This window comes from Lissotriton vulgaris, chromosome 5, assembly GCF_964263255.1.
Source record: "Lissotriton vulgaris chromosome 5, aLisVul1.2, whole genome shotgun sequence".
Taxonomy (NCBI): Eukaryota; Metazoa; Chordata; class Amphibia; order Caudata; family Salamandridae; genus Lissotriton; species Lissotriton vulgaris.
Window position 1 is genome coordinate 830,258,111 of NC_141693.1, and position 27,487 is coordinate 830,285,597.

The 27,487-nt window shown below is 50.7% G+C and overlaps 1 protein-coding gene across 1 annotated transcript in view; it reads right to left on the reverse strand.

Moving 5' to 3' along the window:
- TM9SF3 (transmembrane 9 superfamily member 3) overlaps nt 1-27,487 on the reverse strand; it is a 284,713-nt gene that overhangs the window by 124,709 nt on the left and 132,517 nt on the right. Inside the window, exon 7 of the mRNA XM_086922322.1 lies at nt 18,417-18,583. Coding sequence (XP_086778448.1) covers nt 18,417-18,583 — 167 coding nt within the window. The remainder of the gene's footprint in view (nt 1-18,416; nt 18,584-27,487) is intronic.

Below are 27,487 nucleotides of genomic sequence, written 5' to 3' on the forward strand. Positions count from 1 at the left end.
TCTTCTATACTAGCGGGTAGACTGCAGGATCTGATGCCTGCCTTGATCCATCCCGACCAGTCCGGGTTCATTAAGGGCAGGCAGACTCATGATAACCTGCTCCACGTCGTCCACCTCATCGAAAAGGCGGAACGATTTCGCATACCTGCGGTGCTAGTGGGGCTTGACGCGGAGAAGGCTTTCGACCGCGTCGACTGGGGGTTTTTACATTAGACGTTGGTGGCCTTCGGATTCTCGCCCCTTTTCATAAGGATGATTGAAGCCAATTACAGTAGCCCTACCTCTCGTGTGCTGGTCAACGGCCATAGATCTGAGAGTTTTCGTCACTCTCGAGGGACGCGCCAGGGGTGTCCCCTCTCGCCACTGCTTTTCGCCCTTAGTATAGAACCGTTGGCGCTGGCGGTGCGGGAGGACGAGCGGATTCTGGGCCTTCCTTTTACAGGCGAACAGCATAAGATTTTGCTCTTTGCTGACGACGTCCTGCTGTCCATCAGAGACCCGGCCTTGTCGCTACCCCATGTCCACTCGGTACTCTCCACCTACGAGGAGGTGGCGGGCTTCAAAGTTAATTTTGATAAATCCTACATCCTAAATCTGACTCTGTCGGCGGGGGAGGTGCAACTAACCCGGCTGCTTACTCCGCTCGCATGGGCATCAGCGTCCTTGCTCTATTTGGGCGTAAGGTTGACTTCCACCGTGGGTGCTCTGTTCCACGCTAACTTCCCCCCAATGTTATCTTCCGTTAAGACTGAGCTGGAACGGTGGAAGCCTAAATTCATTTCGTGGCTAGGCAGGGTGCACGCCCTTAAAATGGTGCTCCTTCCCAAACTGTTATACCTGTTTCAGGCTTTGCCTATCCCGATCGGGCTCGACTATTTTCGCCGATTGAAGACCGTGATGCTGCGATATGTCTGGCAGGGGGGCCGAGCACGGCTTCCATTTGCGGTTCGGCGGCGCCCACGCTTGGAGTGGGGGGTTGGCTTTCCGGACATGCATTTGTACTACAAAGCTGCCCAGCTGAGAATCATCGTGGAGTGGTCCCAACAGATGTCGGAGAAGCATTGGCTCCACATGGATCGGAGCGTGGCGGGCCGCTCCATTTGGGATCTGGCCTGGAAACCTAAAGCAGACCGGCCCAAAAACGCTTACATTAGCACTCCCACGAGCACAGTGCTGAAGGTCTGGGACACGGTGAGCGGCGATGACCGCTGGACCACCTTCCCGTCCCCGTTCACCCAGATTCATTTCAACCCGGCCTTCCCCCCTGCCCAGACGGAAGGTCCCTTTGACGCTTGGAGGGAGGGTGGCTGTAGAGCCCTCACCCACTTGTTCCATGGCGTCGAACCTCTCACTTTCCACAACTGCATGCGGGATTATGTTGTTCTTCCAACGGAACGCTTCAGACATCTCCAACTTCTGCATTGGGCGACGTCACCTGCGGTGGTCGATGGGGCCACCAGACCCTTAGCGAAATTTGAATCCTTCCTCCTCCGCACCTCCACCATGAAAGGAGCGATTTCCTTCCTTTACAAACTGTTGCTGGACTCTGCTGTGTCGCCACGACCGCAATACCAAGACCATTGGGAGGCCACATTGGGGAGGGACATCTCTACTAGTGAATGGCAGGGCCTATGGAGGGACGTGACGGCACATTATCACTCTACTGACCTCAGGGAGGCACATATGAAACTCATCTTTGATTGGTACCTATATCCCTCTAAATTGCACCGCATCTTCCCCACTGCTTCTGATAAATGTTGGAGGGGCTGTGGGATGTTGGGAGACTTTAGCCATATATGGTGGGAGTGCCCCACCATCAAACCATTCTGGGCTGAGATCCTATCCCATAAAAAGGACATCTTGGGTTACCCGATCCCGGACTCCATGGCCTTTGTCTTATTAGGGCTTAGAGACCCGCTGCTCGAGCACCAGACTAGGGCGGATAAGCGTGTTATGTGGCTGTGTCTGGGTGCGGCTAAGATGACTCTAGCAGCTGCGTGGAAGTCACCATCTGCCCCTGCTGTCTCCTTGTGGCATGCCCGATTGTGGCGTCTGTTGAGCATGGAACGCCTCTCTGACATTTTCCTAGGGAATTTCAAGAACTTTATGTGCCACTGGGGCCCGCTTGTGAGGTTTCTGTCCCGGGGTCTGCCTTCCGCAGTGTGTCCATCAGCGCTGCGGTCCCTTCATCTCTTCGAAATTTGATTTCACGAGTGTCTGTAGTGCTTTGTATGCTTGCTGGTTGCCGCCACTGTGGGGAGGGCGATGTTGGGGAGGGATGAGGGAGGGGGGTCGTTGGGGTCATTGTTTCTTTCTTCCTTGTTCTTTCTTTGGGTGCGACTAGCTCTGATTGGGGATGGCCACTGGCTTTGGGTGGAATCCGAGCTGCTCTTTCTATCCGAGGATGCCGCGTCCACTGTTGGGATATCTGTCCTGGACGAGGGCCTGAACTGGGCGGACGCTCCCCCGTTGCTTTTTTTGGACTATTGCCAGCTCTTTGTGGACTTTGGAGCCTTGCTGCCCTTCTTCTGCGAATGATTCCCTCCCTATTTTTGCGCCCCCTGTGTGGGGTTTTGTGGCGGTATGTCGCCTGTCTTTCTCACTTTCTTTCCTGATTCCCTTCTTACTGTCTCCCTACCCCCTTACTGTTTTATCTGATATACTGCAAAATAAAAATTTTACAAAAAAAAACCCACCTTGTCCCAATGAACAGAAAGGAAAGGAGGTTTAGAAGAAAGAGCCTGGATCTCACTCACTCTTCTGGCAGAGGTGATAGCTACCAGGAAATTCGTCTTGAGAGTAAGAAGACGCAAAGGACAGTTAGGAAGGGGCTCGAAGGGAGCACACATCAGATATGTAAAGACAAGGTTTAAGTCCCATTGAGGCCTGATGAATGGCACAGGAGGAAATGTGTGCGTAATGCCTTTCAAAAAACGGTCAACAACCGCGCACCAAAAAGAGAAGGCTGATATGGAAGCCTTAGAAAGTCGAAGATGGACGAAAGATAACATTTGATAGTGCCCAGAGCCGAGCCCTGCTGGGCAAAAGAGACAAGGAGCAGAAGGACCTCGGAAAGAGGGGCAAAAATGGGATCCACAGCTTTTGCTGTGCACCATGCCACAAACTTGTTCCACCTGCAGGCGTGTACTGTTTTAGTGGAGGGACGCCTGGCTGCCAAAATGACATCACAGATTTCAAGAGGAAGATCGAAAGCTGTCAACTGTCGCCGCTTAATCTCCACGCATGGACGTGGAGGCTGGACAGGTTCGGGTGGAGGACCATCCTCTGCTGCTGCGACAGAAGGTCCTCCCGGAGAGGAAGTCGGATCGGGGGATCGATCGCCATGTTGAGTAGCTTGAGATACCAGTATCTTCGTGCCCAATCCGGAGCCACACGAATGGCTTGGGCCCGGTCGCGCTGAATCTTCTTCAGCACTCTGGGCAGAAGAGGTATAGGTGTAAAGGCGTAAAATAGACAGCAACTCCACTCGCGACGAAAAGCGGCACCGAGCGAGTGCCGCCTTGGAAATTCCAACGCGCAAAACTCATGACATAGCGTGTTCTCTTCGGTGGCAAATAGAGATAACTAAGGATCTCCCCACTGCTGAAAGAGACCTTGCGCCATGTCAGAGTTCAGATGCCATTTGTAATCTATCAATCACCAGCGGCTGAGCTTGTCCGCCCTGGCGTTCAGAGAACCTCCCAGGTGTTGAACCACCAAGTTGAGGCCTTGACGTTCCAGCCATGTCCAGAGGTGCAGAGCCTCCTGACATAGGGTGCAGGACCCCACCCGCCCTGTTTGTTGCAATACCACATGGCAGTGGTGTTGTCCCTAAACACCTGCACCACACTTCCCCGGACAGAGGGAAGGAATATTTTCAGTGCAGGTCGGATCGCCCGTAGCTCCAAAAGGTTGATATGGAGCTGGGACTCCGCCGGAGACCAGAGGTCTCTGTTCTCCGCCTCTCCCAAGTGGCCTCCCCATCCCAGGAGGGACGCATGCGTCACCACTGTGTGGTCTGGTTGGGGAAAGGAGAGGGATCTGCCATGACCCAATCGCGCTTCGTGAACCACCACTGCAATTGTCGTGCAGTGCCTTCCGAGATCTGGACATGATCGGACAGGTTGCCCTGACGCTGCGCCCACTGAAATTTCAGGTCCCACTGCGGAGTCTGCATATGCCACCTGGCATGTTGCACTAACAGGATGCAGGAGGCTATCAGGCCCAGGAGCCTGAGGGTCATCCTGACTAAACCCGGGATGGAGGCTGAAAGATCGGAATCATAGCCTGAATATCCCGGACTCACTGCTCAGGAGGATAAACCCGAAACTGCTTCGAATCCTGAACCGCTCCGATGAAGGGGAGCTTCTGAGAGGGGATCAGGAGCGACTTTGGCACGTTGATGGAGAACCCCCGCAAATGCAGGAGGTCGGCCGTAGTCTGAAGGTGGGTGACAATTGTTTGGGGAGAACCCGCCTTCAACAACCAGACATCGAGGTAGGGGAAGACGGACAACCCTGACCTGCGCAGGTAAGCCGCGACCACCGCCATCACTTTTGTAAACACCCGAGGGGCACTCGTAAGACCAAAGGGGAGCACGGTGAACTGAAAATGTTCCTGGCCCACCATGAACTGCAGGTAACGCCGGTGGGCTGGCAGGACGGGGATGTAAAAATATGTGTCCTGCAAGTCCAGTCTCCAGGGTTGAGGGCAGCCAAGACCTGAGCCAGAGTCAACATCTTGAACTTCTCCTTCCGAAGGAAGTGATTGATCTTCCTGAGGTCCAAGATGGGGCGCAAGCCCCCTTTGTCCTTCTTGGGGACCAGAAAGTAGTGGGAATACCAACCATGCCCAACTTCTGGCCCAGGAACGCGCTCGATGGCCCCCTTGGCCAAGAGGTCCATAACTTCCTGTTGGAGAAGCGCAAAGTGATCCCCCGACATGCGGTGGAACTGAGGTGGCATTGCTGGTGGGGTAGACTCGAAGGGGAGGGAGTAACCGTCCGGACGAGTTGCAGCACCCACTTCTCTGAAGTGACAGAACGCCATTGGGGAGGGTGATGGCGAATCCTGCCGCCCACAGGCATGGGGTGCACCCCAAAGCACGGACTAGGAAGGCTTTGAGGCGGATGCTGCGGGAGCAGAGGTGGACTGACCTGCACGCTGGCCCTCTGTGCCGCCACGGCAGTGCTGAGTTGGGTTCTGCGCAGGCTTCTGACTACACGAGCGTGCAGGGGCACCCCTTCAGTGGCTACGAAAGGAAGGAAAGGTAGACGTGGCCGGGCACGTGGTGGAGAGACCCAAGGACTTGGCCTTAGCCTGAGAGTTCTTAAAACGCTCCAGCTCACTGTTGGCTTTATCGCCAAACCGGCGAGTGCCATCAAAGGGCATGTCCATGAGCGAGCTCTTGACATCTGGCGAGAACCTGGTAGATCTCAACCAGGCATGGCGACGAATCGCCAGTCGTAGAAATCACCCTACCAAGTGAGTCCGCGGTGTCCAAACCACACCAAATGGCAAACTTAGCATCATCTTTACCCTCGGCAACAGCTTGGGACACCACAGCTAGAACCTCCTCAGGACACTGAGGCAACACCTGTACAACTGTATCCCACACCGCGTGGAAATAGCGGCCCAAGAGACATGCGGTGTTAACCAACCGCAGCCCTAAGCTGGCCGAAGAGGACAACCGCTTGCCAGACTGCTCCAGTTTCTTAAAGAGTCCTTATCCGGCGGAGCCGTGGGAAAGGCACTCTGGGACGTCGAAGCTTGGATGGCCAGGCTCTCTGGCGTAGGATGAGAGGTCAGAAAGGTAGGTTCACCGGGCGATGAAGCCTGGCGTCGTTCTTATCCACAGGGGCCCCCTGTGGCTGGCCGAGATCAAGTGCCCAGTAAGACGTCAGTGCATTGGTAAAGGGCACCAAGGGCTCCGATGAAGTGGACGCCGTCTGGAGCACCTCAGTGAGGAAATCAGTTTTTAGGGCCACCGTAGGGAGATCAAGGTTGAAACCTCAGCTGCCCGACGGAGCACCGCCGTGTAAGAGGCGCCCTCCTCCATGGTAGGTGGAGGAGAGGCAAACCTCTGGTCAGAGGAGACATCAAGGCCGCCGGGCTCCTCAAACTCATCCGCCCAGTCCTGCTCAGAGTCACACTGACAAGCAAGAGGATTCTCGGACCCCTTCCAGTCGTCATCCACCTCCGCCGTATGTGGTACAGACTGCGGCGGCAGGGACCGGGGAAGGAACAAATGGCGCCGGAAACGGCGATGGACGGAGCCAAACCGGTGCCGTGTCCCAATGCAGATCCCAGGCAGGGACAAAAATATCCTGGAACCTGGGCAGGGGCGGAACAAATGGCACCCACTGCGGCAGCGGAGCCAAGGGTGGTGTCGGGCCGGAAGCGTGGGACCTTGTGGCGCCGTGGTTGGAGCCAGCGGCGCAGGATCCTGTGGCGCCGGAGTGGCCTGCAGCGCCGACGGGTCGACAGGATCCTGACACGGGACCGTTGGTCCCGAAGGCGCACCAGATGAATCCCGAGGCCTAAACAGGCGGTCCATGGTAGCAAGGAATTCTAGGACCTGTGCGGGAGTTGCTGACGGACCCGGATAAGGTGGGAAGACCGCGCAACTCCCGGGCAGAACCCCTGTCCCCCTCGTTTGAAGGTGGGGACCAATGGGGGACGTCGGAGAGGGACAACGCTTCTTCGACTTCTTTTTGTGCAGTCTCTTACCCGAATCAGAGGGTGAAGACCTGGAGCCCGAGGAGTGATGATGGTGGCCCCACAAGTGTTCTGTGGAGCGGCCCCTGGACCGTGAATGGCGCTGGGACGAGTGGCTTACCTCAAGCAGCTTCTGTCGCCGTTCCCTCAAGGCCTTTGGGGCCATGGTCAGACAGTCCATACAGGACAGAGTCGTGGTTGCACTCCAGGCCGTAGAGGCAGAATTTGTGGGGTCTGCCACCGACATATTGCGACGGCAGGACCCACAAGACTTAAAACCAGGCATCCCTACGTGCACCAGAGTAGACTCAGGAGACAAAAATCTCAAAAGAATAGTCAAAAAGTGACTAAGGTACGTGGGATAACGGGATCTGCCCTTACTGGCGCGGAAAAAGAAAGAACTGACGTCAGCACGCATGGGTGGCACCTAAGTAGACTCTGTGACATCATCTCGGCGCATACGCCAGCCATGGACTCGATGCCGCACAACGCGACCTACTGACGTGCAGAGGTAATGCTAGCGAAAACTTTCCGGATCCAGTCTGACGCCTGGGGATATTCTAAGGTAAGGACTCTATCAATAACGTGTCTCTTCCAGATAGGGCTGGTGTAGGGGTAGCTTACAAATAGAACATGTAGAGTTAAGGGACATGGAACACAGGGATGCGTCACATTTATTAACCCCTTCGCTGCTCATGACGAGCTCAGCTCGTCATGCAGTACACTGGTCGTGTGCTCATGACGAGCTGAGCTCGTCATGAACAATGGGGATCCTGGAGTAACAGCACTCCCGGGGAATTCCCTTAGCACTGATGTGGTTAAACAATGGTAGAATGCACACCTGGTTTCACGCATTTTAGATTGACTGCTCAAAGGCTTGCAATTGTTCTGTGCCATCCCGGAATGTGCTCTGTCCATGCGCGTGACTTGAAATAGAAAATGTGCTGGAGCCTGGCCAGGTCCCAACCCAGGATGTTACAGCAATGAAGAATATGCTCCGACAGATGAGTTCCAAAATATTTTTTCACTATAAACCATTTTAAACCATTGTATTTCCACAAGTTTAATTCAAAGTAAATTTATATCCAAACGAGTTCATACTTGTAAGTTTCAACCATAAGTTCAACCAATAACGGTACTGGCTTTTCATCCAAAAAGTGGGGGTTCATTATTCCTTGTAGTGCAATGCAAACGTGTACGACCCGCAGAACCCAGACGCACAGATTTACAACATTTCGCCCTGAAGTAGAGCAGTTTGCAGCCTCGGAGGAAGGAGGCCTGATGGCAGACTGTGCGGCCGATGCAGAGTGGGGATAGTGACATTGCTGCCAAGAACAGATGCATACTGGTAAGTAGCATATTAGGTTCGAGGCATGTGGGCTGCTGAATTCATATCTGTGCATAGAATACATAGCAGTTCCTCCATTAACGGTGGCCGCCCGTGCCAGCTGCAGCAGTTTGGAAAAGTGTTTTGAGAACAGCCTGCCCTACAGCTGCCTGCTGTTTGGAGTGCACATCAACACAATAATGCTTTGTAAATGTGTGTGTGGTAGACCATGTGGCTGCTCTACATATGTCTTCCAAAGGAATGTTTCCAAGGAATGCCATAGAGGCCCCCAACTTTCTGGTGGAGTGGGCCCTTGGTGGAATGGTGAGTGTACGTTTGGCTTTCAGATAGCAGATCTGGATACATTAAACGATCCACTTAGCAATACCAGCCTTGGAAATAGGGTTACCTTTGTGGTGTGGGGCAAAGGCGACAAAGAGTTGCTTAGTCTTCCTAAAATCCTTGGTCCTATCGATGTAATACATCAGGGCCCTTTTGACGCCAAGGGTGTGGAGCATCCGCTCCGCCAATGACTCAGGATTTTGGAAGAAAACAGGCAATTCAATAGTTTGGTTAATATGGAATTGAGAGACTACCTTAGGAAGGAATTTAGGGTTAGTGCGAAGCACCACCCTGTTAGAATGAATTTGAATAAATGGCTCTTGGATAGTTAGTGCTTGGAGCTCACTAACTCGTCGCAGTGAAGTAATCGCTATGAAGAAAGCCACTTTCCATGTCAAGAATTGAATCTCGCAGGAATGCAGTGGTTCAAAGGGAGGACCCATCAGCCGGGTGAGGACCACATTGAGATTCCACGCCGGAGCTGGTGGAGTCCGTGGAGGAATGACTAGAGTCCCTCCAGAAAGGCCTTAATGGCAGGCACCCTGAAAAGGGAGAGGTGTTGTCTGTTCTGGAGATAAGCGGCCATTGCAGACAGATGTATGCGAATGGAAGCATAGGCCAGAGAACATTTGTACAGATGGAAAAGGTAACAAATGATATTCTGAATAGACGCATCCAGCGGGTTAATGTTGTGGTCTGCACAATAAATTACAAACCGCTTCCATTTTGCCGCATAGCATGCTCTGGTGGTGGGTTTCCTTGCCTCCCGAATGATGTCCATGCAGGCAGAAGGCAAGTGCAGATAGCCAAAGTCTAAGACTTCGGGAGCCAGATCGCCAGGTTGAGCTGTTGCGGATCTGGATGCTGAATGTCGCCATGGCTCTGCGTCAGAAGGCTGGGTGTGAGACGTAGCCTTAGATGCGGTACCACGGACAGTTCTAGAAACGTGGTGTACCATGGTTGGCGAGCCCACGTTGGAGCAACCAGGATGAGAGTCATCGAGTGCTGCCTGAGCTTGCGTGCCACCAGTGGTATCAGAGGTGCTGGGGGAAAAGCGTACGCAAATTTGCCTGACCAGTTCATCCACATCGCATTGCCCTGCGATTGTGGGTGTGGGAACCTGGCGGCGAAGCTTTGGCATTTTGCGTTCTCCCTTGTGGCGAACAGGTCTATCTCTGGATGACCCCACATTTGGAAGTACGGTTGGAGTACTGATGGATGTATCTCCCACTCGTGCATTTGGTGGCTGTGCCTGCTGAGCAGGTCCGCCAGCTGCTCTGAGCCAGGTGAGACAGCTGCGGAGAGTGTGTTCCTCCCTGTTTTTGAATGTAGTACATGGCTGTCATGTTGTCCGTCCGGATCAACACAACCTTGTTGCACAGATGTACCTTGAAGGCTTTGAGTGCCATGAAGATTGCCATCAGTTCGAGAACATTGATGTGCATCTTCCGTTGCTGTTGCGTCCACAGTCCCTGCACCGTGTAGTGGAGGACATGAGCTCCCCATCCCTGGAGAGCGGCGTCCGTCGTCAGGATGATCTGTGGCACATGCTCTTGGAACGGTCGGCCCTTGCAAAGGTTTTGTGGATTCCACCAATGCAGAGAGTTGTATGCCCGACCGCTCACCAACACTAGGTCTTTCAACTGCCCGTGAGCCTGAGTCCACTGACGCGCCAAGCACTCCTGAAGCAGACGCATATGTAGCCTCGCGTGCGGGACTATGGAAATGCAGGAGGCCATCATGCCTATCAACTGCATGAACACTCTTGCTGGAAGCGAGTGTTGAGGTCTGAATTTCTGTATCAGCGATTGAATGCTGCTGACCCTCACTGAATTCGGCTGTGCTGTGGAAGCCAGAGTGTTTATGGTCGCACCCAGATACTGCCGTACGTGGGCGGGCTGGAGGTGGGATTTCGGGTAATTCAGTGAGAATCCCAGATCGTGCAGGAGGTGAATGGTGTGGGACATGTGGTCGGCACACTGCTGGGCCGACTTTGCTTGGATGAGCCAGTCGTCCAGATAAGGGTAGATGTGGATATTCCGTCTTCAGAGATGCGCCGCCACTGTCGCCAGGCACTTTGTGAAAACCCTGGGTGCTGTGGTGACACCGAAAGGCAAAACCTTGAACTGGTAGTGCTGGTTTTGTATGGTGAAACTGAGGTATTTCTGGTATTAAGAAGTACAGGGAGTAGACCCCTGTGCCTCTTTCCTGCACTGGCACGAGCTCTATTGCTCCTTTTTGCAGCATGACGGTGACCTCCTGCTGCAATAAGTGCAAGTGCTCGTCCGACATAGGACGGTGTCTTGGGGGCATGTTGGGTGGAGTGGATTTTAACTCCAGACAATAACCGTATTGGATACGTTTTCTGACCCACCTGTCCGTGTTGATGGACTTCCAGACGGGCAGGAACTGCTGGAGTCTCCCCCCGACCGGTGTTGTGTGGTCGGGGGTAGTGACAAGGCGTCACTGTTTGCTGGTGGCAGAGGATCTGGAGCTGTTGTTTCCATGTCCTCTGCCCTTGGCGCTGTTGCCACGATATCCACCTCGACTCTTGTTGGTGTAAGTCGTCTGAGTGTTGCCCTTGTAGTATTGCGTGGACTGGGAGAGCTGGCCCCTGGAGACGCCTCTAGTGCTGGAGCGACGAAAGGACCCACCCCGAAACTGCTGGGACTGTAAGGCACCAATGGATTTTGCAGTCTCAGTGTCCTTTTTATTCTTCTCTAGGGTGGTGTCAACCTCCAGGCCAAACAGGTGATCTGGGTTAACCGTTTGGTTCAGGATGGTGGTTTGGATTTCTGGCTTAAATCCAGAGATTCTCAGCCAGGCATGTCGCTGAAGCATAACACTAGTGTTTATAGCTCTGGCAGCGGTATCAGCTGCGTCCAGAGCGCACTTTATGGAAGCGTTAGAGATTAGCTTCCCTTCCTGAATCAGCATCTCAGCCCCTTCCTTGTATTGATCAGGCAGGTGTTGCAACAGGGTCTCCAGTGTATCGTAGTGTGCCCTGTCATAGCGCGCCAGAAGCGCCTGTGTGTTAGAAATGCGCCAGATGTTGGCTGCCTGTGCTGCCACCCTCTTCCCCGAAGCCTCAAAGACCTTGGATTCTTTGTCTGGGGGAGGAGCATCACCCGTAGTCTGAGAATTAGCCCTCTTCCGGGCATTCGAGACGACAAGGGAGTCCAGAGGCAACTGTCCTTTAATGTAGGTAGGATCAGTAGGCGCTGACTTGTATTTCTTGTCAATCCTAGGGTTTATCACCCTTGCCCTGGTAGGTTCTTTAAAGATCTCAGCAGCATGCTTTAAAACACCTTTCAGCACAGGCAGAGATTTAACAGTTTTTTCTGATACCGAAAAGGTGTCAAAGAGGAAATCCACATCCACAGGGTCAGCATGTAGCTGGACGTTGTGATTGTGAGCTGCCCATTCAATGAGGGCATTGAAAGCAGTAAAGTCTTCTGTAGGTGACGTTTTAGCAGAAAAGAGTTGAGGGTCTTGGCCTGATTGAGGATCCCCAGGGTCACCAGCTGCCCAGGGTTCATTGGTATCCTCAGGGTCTGTATAGACTGGATAACTGTACTCATCCTCATCATCTCCCTCACCAGCGTCCACATCTGAGTAAGTGGGCGACACATCATGGGTCTGTGGGGAAAGGGGTTCCACCAAGACGGGAGAGCAAGCAGAGTCCTTCTTCTTCTTGAGAGAGATCTTGCAAGACTCTAGTTGGGGTTCTGGGGTGATTTTCCGCTTCAGGAGGGAAAGCCTGCCCATTTTGGCGTCGATGAAGTGTTCCTGACGCTCATCCCCCGAAGGTAGTCGATGTCTCGGGCCGTGAACCACCGATGACGCCTTCGGCGCCGAGGAGACCTTTTCGGGAACGCCGGCCACTGCCTTAGGAGCGAAAGCCTTCGGCGCCGTCTTAGGCGACAACGTGAAGTGGATCGGCGTGGATGCCTTAGGTGGTTTCTCCACAGGTTTCGCAGGCAGAGGATCCTTCGGATCGACCAACGCGGTGCCTTCACGGATGCGCTGCAGGGAGTCAGTCACCTTCTTGGTGAACGAGGCGGATGGGCGTGCCGGTTCAATGGAATCCTTCGAGGCCACTTTCGAAGTCGACTCTCGAGGCGCAGCGCCCTTGGCCTTGTCGTGCGGACGCGGGGTCGTGAGGACCTTTGGGTCATTGAGTCGCTTCTTCGGGTCACCGATAGTCTTCTTCGGCTCGCCGACAGCCTCCTTCGGGTCGACAAGGCTTTTGCCGGTGTCGATCGTCTTCGGCGCCGACGCGCCCGACTCGACCACCTTCACTTTAGCCTTTGGCGCGGCAGACTTCGTCTCAACGCCCTTGACTGGAGTTTTCGGCTCGACAGCCACCTTCTTCGGCGTCGAAGCCTCTGAGGCCTTGGAGCCGACCAAAGCGATGCGCACTTTCGGTTTCGATGTTAGCACCTGCGCAGTATCTGGCGTCGAGACCGTAGGTTTCACTTTCGGTTTCGTTTTGCCAGGGAGTGGCTCGGCAACAATGTCCGTGGCTGGGCCCGTAAGCGGGGCCGTGGAACCCATACCGAGATCTTGGGTAAGGCCCGAAGGAGATCCCTCGACCTGGGCCTTATAAATCGGCACGGCCCCAGAGTCAGTTTGAGGAAGCTCCTCATCCGAGCTATCCTCCATGGCCCCGAGGGCCCCGTCGTCGTCGTCGTCTCCTACCTCGTCGACGACTTCTTCGCCTCGAACACCTCAGCATCCACGTCGTAGTCATCTTCGACGTCCGACGCGGGGTTTGATTCAGAAACGTCCTGGATAGATTCGTCCTCGGCATCCCCTGCATCGAAGATGTCCACAGGCGCCGGAGCAGATTGCTGGGCCTCCAGGCGCGCAGCTCGTCGAAGCTTAAGCGTCTTCTTAGACCTGAAGAGGGAACAAGCCATACACTTGTCCTCATTGTGGTCCGGCGACAGACACTTGTTGCACACCGGGTGGACGTCGATGTGGGGGTACTTCGAGTAACAGATCGGACATCTCTTGAATGGACTTCGTTCCATGATGGACGGTCGATAGGTCAGGAGCGTCGACTGGGTCTTCCGCGCCGAGAGCACGCAGGAGTAGAGAATCCGGCTCGGAGCCGAACTAGAAGAAGTAATGCCGAACGCAAGACAATACCGACGTATAGACTAAAGACCTTTTGGTCTTAAGAAAGTTTTCTATCGATTCAGACAAGAGGGAATTAAAGACATCCGAACCCAATGTCGGAAAAAAACAATCTGAGGATGGAGTCGATGCCCATGCGCACTGTAGTCCAGGGGAGGAGCCACCTATCTCGTGATACTTCGAAGACTCTTCCAGGACAACAATGTGCAATCATCCGGACCCAACACTAGGCGGCGATCTATGCACAGATATGAATTCAGCAGCCAACATGCCTCGAACACTATGAACTGCATTGTGTTCCTCTTTCCAAGCTGCTTTGAGCGCAAAGGCATGAGCGGCTTCCCTGTCTGCCTCCGACGTCCACGCCTGGGAGGAGGCAGAACTGGTAACGGGAGACTGGGTGGAGGCTGGCTGCCAATCTCCAAGCGGCCTTGGTTCAGACAGGAAGCAGCATTACTCTGCGCTGATACCTTGCAGAGTGTGGCCCCCGAAACGGTTAAGCGACATGTCGCCAATATGACCTGAGGCCTGGGCGCCATGCTGAGGTGCGCGATACTGCGGTGTCAGGAGCGCCTCACTGATGACTGCTAAAGCTGGTGCCTGTGCCTCACTGCAACTAACTGCCTAAAATTTGGCCGGTAAATGCACTCCATGTGCGGCATATATTATGTGTTAACGCTGGACCGACTGGCGAACTATGGAAGACTTACTGCCTCGCAGAGGCGATTGATTTTAATGTGGCTTAGAGATTGTTTGACCGCCTGAAGTGAAGGGCCACCAAGTGTATAGCAGGACTCAATCCTAAATAGGCGGACTGTTAATAGCTGCTGTAGTGCTGAGGATGTAACTGGGTTCTCCCAGGTTATCAAACCTCTGCTCAAAAAGCCCAACTTAGACCCAGCATAATTAGGGAACTACCGCCCCATCTCAATGCTGCCATTTGTTGGGAAGCTGTTGGAAAAACACGTAAACGGAGCGCTGACAGAGTTCCTGGAAACAAACCAATGCCTTCACCCCATGCAGATGGAATTTTGTTTCAGCACAGCACAGAATCAGCACTATTAACAGTTGTAGAGGAACTTAAAATGTCTCTGGACCGGGGAAGCTCTGCAGCTCTATTACTTCTGGACTTGAGCACAGCGTTTGAAACGGTGGACCACCACATTTTGCGAAATAGACTGATGGCCACAGGTGTCCAAGGCAACACTCTACAGTGGCTGGATTAGTTTCTGGAAGGGAGAACCTTTCAAGTTATGGAAAACAATCTCCTCTCCTGTTTGATGCCTCTGACCTGCGAGGTGCCTCAGGGCTCCTTGCTGAGTCCCACTCTGTTTAATGTCTATATGGAGCTACTTTCATGGATAACCCAAGAGCTTGATGTTTTCATGACTTCCTACGCTGACGACACCCAGTTGGTGATTTCCTTAGACCCCAGAATCAATGGGGACTCCGATAGTCTAGCTCCCGGTATGGAAAGAGTGATGGGATAGATGGCAGATGTTTACACTTTAATGAAGATAAAACTGGCTAATGGTCCTCGGGAATAAGGCAGTACCTAGGCCTTCAATCAGTTGGCCCAACTGCCTAGGAAGCTAACCCACTCTGAAGGAATCAATTAAAAATCTGGGTTTCTGGCTCGAAAAGCATTTAACAATGGTGACCCAAGCCAAGAAACTAGTATCATACAGCTTAGAAAGACAGTGGTCCATTCCCTGGTCACGTCACGCCTGTCCAACTGAAATTCACTTTTCCTAGGAACTCCCAAATACGTGCAGCAGCAAGGCTACTGTAAAAAACCCAATCAGGAGTCAGCCAAGAGGCATTTCAAAGCACTCCAGTGGCTCCCGGTGGAGTACAGAATCAAATTCACTGCACTCGTCATGACTCACAGAGCTCTACACAACATGGGTCCAAGAAAGGTCAGAAACCAGCTAACTCTTGATGTTCCAAACAGGAGAAACCTGCTGACCCTTTATGTCCCAAACAGGAGCTTGAGATCTGGCTCCGACCAACTTCTAAAAACAACAAGAATCAGGAGAGCCAGGTGGGGAGGCAGATCATTCACTCACCTAGCACCCAAGTTATGGAACTCATTACCACGCAAATCTCAAATCCTGCCTAAGGACGCAGCATTCAGGAAGTCAATCAAAACGTGGCTGTCCAATCAGTATCACTAACCGACCTCTTGCCTTCGTTTAGCATCAGTCTCCTAGCGCTGAGAGGCCCTCTGGTAGCTACACGGTCTACAAATCTCCTAAATAAAAAAATAAGGCAGCGGTGAGGTTGTTCCCACTGTATTGTTGAGGCAACAACAAATAAATACCACCTCTGTGAGACCTGCTGAGCTGAGGTCACTTGTACGGTACTACTAGACCTGCTCATGCCCCCTGTGGAGCTGAAGAGTAGCGGGTCTGAATGAGTCTGGCCAGCTCAACCGTATAAACCACACTGAGCACACCAATTTAGATTTGGCCACACAGACATCACCGTTGCAAGGATTACTCTGCGCTGCTGTCTTTTGGCCTACAGTCAGCCTGTTCTCGAACAGCTCATGCCCCCCGCTGCAATACGGGGTGTGGCGGGGTCTGTAATTTGCCCTAGTAACTGACATCAGGTGACTCAGGATAGTCTCTATTTGTTAGAAACCAAACACTGGTGGCATATGCTAAATAATGTACATCACAAGTTCACATGTCAAAACGCTCTGCCTCTAAATGCCTCATGTTCATTGCTGAGTGAATTCTCTCCCTATATGTCTTATTTCCCCTCCGTTTTTCTCTCTTATTCTATTACCGATACAGTATGGATTACAGTTTCTGTATTGGACATATTATTGTCATAGCTCCATTGAATTGTAAGAGGTTTGCTGTATCCACTTTACTCTGTAATGTTTGATATCTAACAAAAAGTATAGAAGAAAACAAAAGGTTAGACCCAATTGTCAGAATTTCTTCAATATCTCAACTGTGACATATGGAAACATGACATTCTTGCTTCTAATCCAAAAATGGACTTTGGTTATCACCATCTCTTATAAGGAATGTATTGCTCTTTCTTCTATGTGAGATGGGGTAAAGATACCTTCAAGGGATTTTAATAGACACAGGAATTTTGCAATCACTTAAAGGATGAGATTGTGTGGGCTTAGTGATTTGGACCCACTAATGCTGGTTATGAAGTACCCTTATGGGAGCCAACAGGTGTTCCAGGTAGATGGAATAGTTTGCACCATAGAGATTAAAAATGCCGTGGCGGTATCTGTTAAGTCGGTCGTTTCCGAAACCACGGGTTTAGGGAGGGGTCCTCGTTAATTTTAAAGGACTCCCTTACACATTCGAAGGTATAGCGACGCCTTCTTGTAAATCTTTTTCAGTGAGGTAGTCAGTTCTGAGTTCAATGTGTCCGTCCTCACGCAGCGAATGATACAGCAGTGGATGCATCCACTGCTGTATCAGATACCGCCACGGCATTTGTTATCTCTATGGTGCAAACTATTCCATCTACCAGGGACACCTGTTGGCTCCCATAAGGGTACTTCAGCGCAATACGATAATTCTTGAATCGGTATCAGCGCTAGGAAATTGACTTTATGATCCGGACGCTTGCATGATTGACACATGCGCCTACATGATTGAGGGTACTCAAGATATGAAATCCATGTCCTGAGGATGGTCTCCTACACGAAAGAATAAAGACCGAAACGTCGACTGTGGCTTTATCTACCACTGAAAATTGAATTTATTTTGTGTTAGGTAGAAAAGCTTGAGCATTTGATGTAACAAGGGCTGTATGGATTAATGGTTTTACCCTTTTACATATTTGCTGTTTATCTTGTACACAACTTTTTAACTTGTTTTGAAAAAAAGATTAAATACTCTTTGTTTATATACACCCGTTTTTCAATCTTTTTTTGCTCTCTCTCCTGACTGATTACTCACAAGTAACAGCTTTGAATATATGTCATTTTTGTTGTTGCATAACCAGCATTAGTGGGTCCAAATCACTAAGCCCACACAATCTCATCCTTTAAGTGATTGCAAAATTCCTGTGTCTATTAAAATCCCTTGAAGGTATCTTTACCCCATCATACTCTTTGCCCAAACCCTCAAGGGTATACTGGGTCGCCCACTATCAATTCTCTTTCTTCTATGTGGCAAAAGGTACTTTGATCTATGGTACATGGGATATCCCTTGACTGGGGAAGCAGAGCATTTTGGTGTAACCAACCTAAAGCTTTCTTGTGGACTAGCTGCATATCAAGATAGGGACTTCCTTTTGGTTTTAGGGTTGAAGGGCAACATAAGAGCCTTGTGTTGATACATTACGGCACGTGATCTCATTCCACTAAAACATTCTCATGCAATAAGAAGGGTGGAGGGACTACTAGTAGAATTACTGGTGCAATTTGGTAACTTTTTGGTTATTTAATGCAAAAACACACAAAGAAAGCAAATGAGTTTCAGGATAATCAGCCACACATGAGTTATTCAAAATTACTTAATTGAAAAGATCTAACTTAAGAGAATATACACAAAAAGATATGTACATTGGGGCTACATGTATGCATATAAAAGAACATTTAATTTGTTTCGGTAGTACATCTTTCTAAGATGAAAACTCTGTCAGAAAATGTTATAGGAATGTGGAGCTAGAAATAAGTTAACACCTTTTTCATTAAATACTTCTCTCTTGTAACTTCCACTGCACAACATTAAAATGTTGAAGTTCCTACTTATTGCAGAGGAAAGCAAGCTTTACATTTTCCCATTTCCATATAAGCTAGTGTATAGATTATGTTTGAATGCACAATGTTTTTTTTCTTGGATACTTTTTTTAAAGATGTAAAATCAGATTTTGATGAGCTATATCAATCGCTAAAGTATACTCACTCTGTGTACAAGTCTTCAATCATTGCAACAATGATGACTATTAGAGACACTGAAAAAATCTGGCAGCCTGAACCGATGAGCGATGAGAATATCAAGGGATGGCTAGATGGTCGGAAAACATCGCCATGAACCTGTTTCCAGCCATATTCATCTCCTAGATCTCTGTCCTGAAATTACAATACAAAAGTAAATGCAAAAGGTACTTATCACCAACATACTCAATGCAAGCTAAGCTTATCACAACTACTATTCAGGAGTTAAGATCAGCACATTCCAAAGCATTAAAAACAGAAGGGTTACTGACCTGTAACAACTCTTCGACAGCAAGCGTGCCCTATGGACAAACATAACCTTCCAATAGTTCCCAGCCACCAGTATACACCTTGGAAACACCCAAAATTGCATTTTCCAAGAATTTTAACAGTGATGCAATGTTTGTCCCCACCCATTTTTAATATCACTTTAAAACAAGCATTTACAATGCAATGGTCTCGGTATTATTAAAGGTAGAGCTATTGGCATTGCTCATGATTTTTTTATTTTTTTAAATCATAAATAAATGGCATTGTCATTTACATTGCCAATAGCTTAATCGTTAAATAAATGGCATTGTCATTTACAATGCCAATAGCTTAATCGCTCCCATATGCATGACCTATTGCATTTACATCCACACAGAGCCACACACACAGTCATTCACATAGAGCCACCCACACACACACACACAGCCACCTACACAGAGCCACCCTCACACAGACAGAGCCACCCACACATAGAGCCACCTAGAAAAAAATCTATCCACACAGAGCCACACACGCACAGACTGGCTTTTAGTAGAAAGTAGGGACGCCCTTTCATCAAACGAAAAAAAGGTGTGAAAGGAGTCTCATTTGCGATTAACCGATGTGAGCGGGCCCATGCTACCCTTTGTCCCAACTTGGGGCCGCTCACCACCAACCAGATGTCTCACACACACCACTGAATTCCAACAGTGCTCTTCGTGATTTACAATGCACCTTATAAACTTGCTGGGTAAAATATTCCTGTAAGTTCCACCCTCAAAATTAAACACAGGTCAGAAGTGCAGACCGGGCTACTGAAGTATGCTCGTATAACAAAAAAAGAAATAGACAACCACAAATAAAAATGCACTTAGTGCCAGACCGTCTGACGACATGTTCGATTAAAAAATAAAAAATGGTTTGTGCAGGCAGGAGTGCACACAAAATGTTCCATCTCGCCAAGCACAAAGAAAACAGAGCAGACATTTGTCAGAAATCTGAAACACACTAGAGCATGAGTGAAGTGCTCAACAACGGTAACGGAGCTCGGAGCGACATCGGTCACAAAAAAATGTAATGATAAACAGGAAGGGAGCATACTGAAAATCATGGTGCAACTTTCAGCTCAGTGCCCAAGGGGAATACTACTTGTCCTAGCACACACCTTTTAATTGACACAATGTACCACACACAGAAACACAAGCGCATGGGTAATGAGAGTTTGATTTGATTTGTTTGATTTTATCTTTAAACGTAGAGGCAAGGAGCTGCGATCTCAGAGCGGAAGGGGCAAGCAAACAAGGCACAGGGAGACGCCTCTTACCCATGTCCCTTTCAGCAGTCTTTGAAGAGTTAATTTGTGCCCACTCACTTCAACCAGCGGTACCCTGCTTTTTGCACCTAGATTCGCCTTCTGGGACTTAAAAACAGAAAACTTGTAGCGGACACAACTCAGAGTTGTTCTTGTAGCGCTTTGACCACTGTTAAACTAGAGGCCCGCGCATAGAGGCAGTTTGGTTTGTAAAGTAGCCTATGTGCACAATGATCTGACTAGCTCAACCCTGATGAGGCAGTAACGCTCAAGGCGGAATGGCACAGATAAAAGGCAATAGGTGAGGGAAACACCTTCTTCGCGCTCTCTCCTGGAACTGCCCAAGTGCTGCGCACCTGAGTCATTGCACAACTTCAAACAACACAGAAGAAACGAGTGAATTACGGAAGTAAAGGGTCGATAATTTAGTGGGGGGTTTGGGGGGGGGCATTGCTCCAATAGAATTCGTTCAGTTCTACAGATCAAGCCATGTGAAAATGGCAGAAAAGCCGGATGTGAGGCATGGTATTGGGCTGTTTGTTAGTTGAGGCTCTTTTCTGTGGCTAATCAGTGCTGCTCTCGGGGGGGGGGGGGGGGGGGGGGGGGTTGTCACATTGGGTGGAGGTCTCAAATCCGGGGTATGGGACTCTGCTGGGTACTATTTATTATGGGGGGGTAGAGGGTTGTCACTGCAAGGATGCCAATGTACTGTGTAGCAGGGAACATTCGATACAGTAACGCGTTTTGCACAAGGCAAGTGAAACACGTCTCATGAAAATGAGCATTTAAAAAGTGGAATATGCAAGACAACTGTGTACAGAAACCCCGGGGACAGGGCTCGTGTGGCGAGGCTATTCAATATAGCTAACAACGAGGGGCTCCTCTCTGAGAGGACACTTTGCTCCACAGGGGTCCATTCTGCTGGGCTAGTGACGCAAGGCTATTGTTTCTTAACTCTCTCCTCCCTGGGAGGTATTCACTCTCATGGTCTGTTCTCTGTGGGAGGTTAAGTGACTGACGCGACGCTCTGAGGAGTGCTCGGCCACGGACCCTATACATAGGTGTAAACCCTCACCCCCATTCACCCACCCGCGATACTTTACATTCTCAGCCCCGGCCCTTACCTGCCCTCCTGGATCCACTCTGCTCTACCGCCGGCACTCTGGGCCTCTCCCTCTGCACTGTACATGCGCGAGGGGCTTGGTTCAGACCGGAACTCCACGCCGACTCTTGCCAATCCGCCCCGGGACAGAGGCGACCAGCGCTGCCTGACCTGCAGTGAGGGGGCATCGCTCTGTTTCAGCTTGGAAAGTTTCACTGTGAAGTGTTCTATTAAATTATCATTTTAGATCACAGAATAGAACTGTTTTTGTCCTAGAAAGAAAACCCGAACTGTCCTACGATTGCGACTTGAGAACCACACAATGAGGTTTCAAAACCTGCAATCACTGGGCAGACCAACACCGTCGGAGGGGTAGAGAGGAATGTAACTAATCACCCAACTGTGCAGAACAGATAACTACGGATACAAACAGAAGTAGGACTTCAGGAGGCTCCGGAGCACAGAGACAGCAGAGCTGGCGGGACAGATGGGGAACAAGAGCTCTATTGAGTGCCGGGAGGGGGGGCAGGAAAAAGACACGGCGGGGGAGGGACAGCGAGACGATCTCATCAGCGGAAGGGGAACAAAGACACGAACAGGGGGAGGGGGCGGGAAAAAAGACGGCGGGAGCGAGAGCAGCCTACCTCAACCTTACCAGCAGCAAAATGGCGGCCTCAAGCTTCCGAAATTTTTCGGATTTGGGGGCGTGTTCGGTGTTCTCAGAATGGGCGTGGCCTAAAAGTGGAAAGAAGAACACTGAACACACCTCCAAATCAGAAAAGGACGGAGCCTATTCGGAGGGACAACTCTCTCCTCCAATGGCTGGCTTCCGTTTAGGAAGCCAGCCAATGGGAGAGAGGCAAAAACAGAGGCGGGACAAATAGTCCACACTTAGAAACATTAAATCTCAGTACTTCCGGTCTGCCTTCGGCACACCGGATATTACCTCGACCTAAAAAACAGGAAATGAAAGAAAAGACTATGTAAAACACAGTGCTTTGAAAAAAGGGAGACTGCCTTTTTAAATCTTGTATTAAAAGTAAGTAAAGCTTACTATGATTAAGAGTTCTGTTTCTCAGGATCTTTCTTTTTTTTAACCACAGCTCTTTTTTAAGTCAAAGAAATCCACCTATTGCAGCCGGTGCGCCCCTAGACAGGAGCTGTCTTGTCACCAGTATTCTCTTGTTATGCTTTTAAAGCTGCCTATTGGCTAATATTGCCTTTGCATTCTCTTACAATTTTCTCTTCAATAAAGGCCTTATGCTCTCTGTTTTTCTATGGGAGGCAATATTCTAATGCTTTTGACTTTGATGCGGATCCCCTTCAATAAAAGAGCAAGTTACTTACCTTCTGTAACGATATATTTGTAAGAGCGGGGATAGCAACCACAACCTACTTCTGGCACAGGGACCCTTTTGATAGCTCCCTTGGCCAAGAGGGTTGAAACTTACTGGCAGTGAGGCTCCAAATAATCCTCCGACAAACGGTCGAAAGACAGTGGCATGGAGGGAGGGGTAGTTTCGAAGGGGAGTGAGTAGCACGTTTGGAATAACTGCAAAACCCACCTGTATGACGTGATGTATTGCCAATGGGGGAGGTGATGGCGAATCCTGCCACCCACTGGCCGCTGATGGGACAGGTCAGACTAGGAGGGTTTGGAGGCTGCTGCAGGTAGAGGAAGGGTGGACTGGCCTGCCTGCTTGCTCCCAGAGGTTGCTGGGTCCCTGGGCCATGCAGAAGCTGGGCAGCTTGCGAGGACTGGTGGCTAGACTGGAACGGACACGGTGGGGTGCCCCTACTGTAGCAACGAAAGGGGCAAAAAGTAGACTGTGGTGGACAGGAGGACCCAGCGAAGCCCAAGGATCTGGCCGTAGCTCAAGAATCCTTGAACCACTCCAGCGCAGAGTCTGCCTTGCCACTAAAAAGGCGACGGCCATCGAAAGGCATAGCCAATAAGCCAGATGACCTCAAACTGGTGTAGCGTCGAAGGGCTAATGACGTGGCAATCGTTCTGCCCAGTGAGTCGGTGGTATACAGCCCACAGCGTATCGTAACCTAGATGGTGTAGGAGTATCGCCCGAGAGGCATGCAGTATTCACAGACTGCAGTGCCAAGCTGGAGGAAGAGAATATGTGCTTCCCAAGATGATCCACCTTCTTGGGTTCCCTGTCTGGAAGGGCAGAAGGGACTGCTCCTTGGAAGGGGAATCTTGGACCACCCAGCTCTTGGGAGAAGGGTATTGGGTGGGGAAAATAGGATCGGCCAGAGCCGGACGGTGGCGGAGGGCAACCTTCCTTTCCGCAGGAGCTCCTGTACTGGGCTTGGACCAAGTGCCCAGAAGGACATCAGTGAGGACTTTGTTTAAAGGCAAGAGGGGTTCTGAGGTAGTTGCCGCAGGTTGGAGCACCTCCGTCAGATTAGTTCTGACATCCACTGTAGAGAGCTCCAGGCCCAAGGCTTCGGCTGCCCTACGCACCTCTACAGCATAGTACTCTCCCTTCTCCATATCCAGGGTAGGGGAGAAAGCATGCCAACGTCTGGGGAAGTATCCAGACCACTGGTGTCACCCAATTCCTTTCTCCAGTCCGGTTCTTCCAGCCGGTCTACCAAAGGGTCCAGCGACCCCTTCCAATCCTCATCACCACCTTCAGGGCGATAGGTAACACCTGGGTTGTACAAGGGAACAAAAGTACCCTCCGCCGTCTGATTCAACGTCAGTCGACCTGGCTCCAGGTCCATTTCAGGGCTGAGGATGGGGACCGCGTCGGACAGGGACACAGCTGAGCCATGAGGATCGTCGGCAATATCAGTGCGGGGAAGGGTAGGTAATGTCGACCAGCATTGATTTGAATCCAGGCCCGGATCCTCGGGGGCCCTCCGGCGTCGGGCCGGAGCGGCCAGCATCAAAAGCCCAGGATCCCCGACTGAATCCGCAGGTGCGCCTGCTGAGTTGGGCTGCCCAAAGATGCTGTGAAGGGATTGGTAAAAAACACAAAGCTGGGCAGGGAACGCCCCGGCTCCCGGAAATGGGGGGAGGCGCGGAGTCGTCCCTGAAGGAGGCTCCAAGGACAGAGCCCAATGCTCTGGATCCCGTGTCGCGTCCGTCGGGGGAGGTGAAAAGCGACTATGCCTTCTTCTGGTGCTTTGACTTACCCGATGAATGCGAAGATTGCGACGAAGTGTGGGGCTCCACAAGCGGTCCTCTGGAGCGAGACCAGTAACATAGCGGAGCCGGCTGCAAAGACTTCGGATTCATGGCCCGGCAGTCGGAGCACGACTGTGGGTTGTGGTCGCGCTCCAGACACCAAAAGGCAAATGAGGTGCGGGTCCGTCCCAGACATCAATGGGACATCACTCGCGCACAAGAAGGCGATGACTCAAAAAAAAGAGGGTCGGCACAAGTCAAAAAATGTTTAGTCAAAAAGTGACTAAGGGGCAAGCTCTTTCCAGATCTGCGCTAGGCTGGCGCAGAAAAAGAAAAAAATGACGTCAGTGCACAGTGCGGCGCCTAAGTAGGCACTGCGACGTCATCCCAGCGACCATGATGCAGGATGTGGAGTCGACAAACACCACCTACCGATGCGCAGGGGTATACTGCTAAGAGAAAACAAATTCTCCGGATTCAGTCTGACACCTGGGGGTAATTCTAAGGTAAGGAATCTTTAACGGTCTCTTTCAGATCCTTATTTATGCAACGAAAACGCGAACAGGAAATCATGCTTTGCAAATAGCCATTAATAAGATAGTTCACATCAGTTAGGCTCAGTCTATAAAACGTACATTAGTATGTGGCTAGAACTTCTAGACTTGAAGGGGATCTGCAGTAAGAAGTTCCTTAAGTAGAGGGGACAGGTCCTTGAAAGAGTGGATGACTTGGGGACTGGGATCTCAGTCCATGGGGGACTAAAGTCTAAATCCTAATATTGCTGAAAACAATACCCATAATAACGAATAGTTTCTTACCTGTCGGTGTAGTTTTGCAGCTTGAAGATCTTTCTGGATTCACTATGCTGTGCATTATTCCGCGATCTGGTGGTTGGGTCCGGATTCGTAGTCTTTTTTCTCTTTTTTTTTTTGTAGCCCAGGTGGGCGTCGACGTCCCACCATTTGGTGCACCTTCGTGACGTCGGCACGCTTCCTGCGGAAGCTCCCACCCTTGGGCGCCATCTTCGGATTCTTTTTTCTTTCCTCCTTTGTGGTGAATCCATGGCTATGTGTATTAAAACTTTCCTTCAACGTAAACTTCTTCACGTATATTTGTCTTGTTAAAGCGTTCCCATCTTACTCTATGTCCTTCCACCTTCTCCAGCCTCATCTTTCTGGCAGAGGTGGGTGGGTTCGCTAGTGAATCCAGAAAGATCTTCAAGCTGCAAAACTACACCGACAGGTAAGAAACTATTCGTTTTGCAGCGTGAATCTTTCTGGATTCACTATGCTGTGCATTGATTTCGTAGCGGTTTTGTCACTCATGTGGCGGCTGGGTGGAAGATGAGCGTTGGTTGTTAAAGATATGTTGAAGCACTCTTTGGCCCACTTGTGCTTCCTTGTTCATCTGCACATCTACGCAATAGTGTTTAGTGAAAGTGTGCACTGAAGCCCATGTTGCCGCCAGGCATATGTCTTGGATGGGCGTGTTTGCCAGGAAGGCGATTGTTGCCCCTTTCTTCCTGGTTGAGTGGGCTCGTGGCCCCTCCGTGAGCTCCTCGCCCGCTTGCATGTGGCAGAGCTGTATTGTTTTTGCAATCCATCTTGCTATGGTGTTCTTAGTCACTGGTCTACCTAGGAGACTCCTTGCGAAGGACACAAAGAATTGTTTTGTCTTCCTGTGTTCTTTCGTCCTTTCTATATAGTGCATTACTGCCCGCCTTGCATCCAGAGTGTGGAGCGCCCTCTCCGCATTTGATGTGGGCTTCTGGAAGAAGCTAGGGATCTGGATACTTTGGTTCATGTGGAATTTAGATACTACCTTGGGCATGAAATGCGGGTCTGTCCTCATCACGACCCTGTCACTGTGTATTTGTATGTACGGTTCTTGCAGCGTTAAAGCTTGTAGTTCGCTCACTCTGCGTAGCGATGTTATTGCTACTAGAAAGGCTGTCTTCATTGTCAGTATTTGTAGTGACGCTTTATGGATGGGTTCAAACGGCGGCTTCATGAGTTCCGTCAGTACCACGTTCAAGTTCCATGCCGGCGGCGGCATCCTCTTGGGTGGCGCTATTCTCTTTGCTCCTTCCAAGAACCTTTTCACTACTCTGGAAGTGAAGAAACTTCTCCCCGTTTCTCCCCTTGTGTATGCCACAATCGCTGCCAGGTGAACCCTCAGCGAGGACGAGCTTAGTTTGGCTTTGATCAGGTGCGTGAGGTATCTGAGTACTGTAGACTCTCTAGTCAGTTTTTTCTCCAGGTTTTTCTTATGGCACCACTGCGTGAACCTCTTCCATTTCTCCCCATAGCACTTCCGTGTACTGGGTCTCCTTGCTTCTCTCAGCACCCGAAGTGTGCTCTCTGGTAGTTTCAGATGAGCAAACTCTAAGTCCTCAGGAGCCACGCTGACAGGCAGAGGCTTTCTGGTTCTGGGTGTAGAACTTGTCCCTCTTCCATGGAGAGAAGGTCTCTTCTTTTTGGGAACTTGTGTGCTCTGCCCTGCGCCATCTCCATAATCTGGGAGTACCAAGTCTGCCTCGCCCATTGGGGAGCCACCAGGATGAGAGTCATGTTGCTCGACCTGCACTTGTTCAGGACTCTGGGGATCAGTGGCGTCGGTGGAAAAGCGTAGGCAAATTTCTTTGACCAGCTTATCCATAGGGCATTCCCATGGGACATTGGTTCTTGTTCCCTTGATGCAAAGTGTTGGCATTTTGCATTCCGGCGTGTTGCAAACAGGTCTATTGTTGGTGTGCCCCACCTCCTGAACAGGTTCTCCGTCTCTTGGTTGTTCAGTTCCCATTCGTGGGACACTGATGCTTGCCTGCTGAGCCAATCCGCTTCCACATTGTCCTTCCCTGGCAGGTGTATGGCCAGCAGGTCTATCCTGAGTGGGATCGCCCATCTCCATATTTCTTGAGCCAAGCTCGACAGAGGGAATGACTGAGTCCCCCCTTGCTTGTTGATGTAAAACATCGTCGTGGTGTTGTCTGTCTGTATCAACACCTTTTTGTTGTAAAGGTGCTTTTGGAAGGCCTTGAGGGCCAGCAACACTGTTTTCAGTTCCAGGTAGTTGATGTGCTTGACCGCATCTCCTGGGTTCCACAGACACCTCACTCTGAGCCTGTTCATGTGTGCGCCCCATCCTTTCTGGGATGCGTCTGTGGTGATGGTCACAGTTGGGTCCGGTGGCGTTAGAGGCTTACCCATCGTTATATTCTCCTTCGTCCAC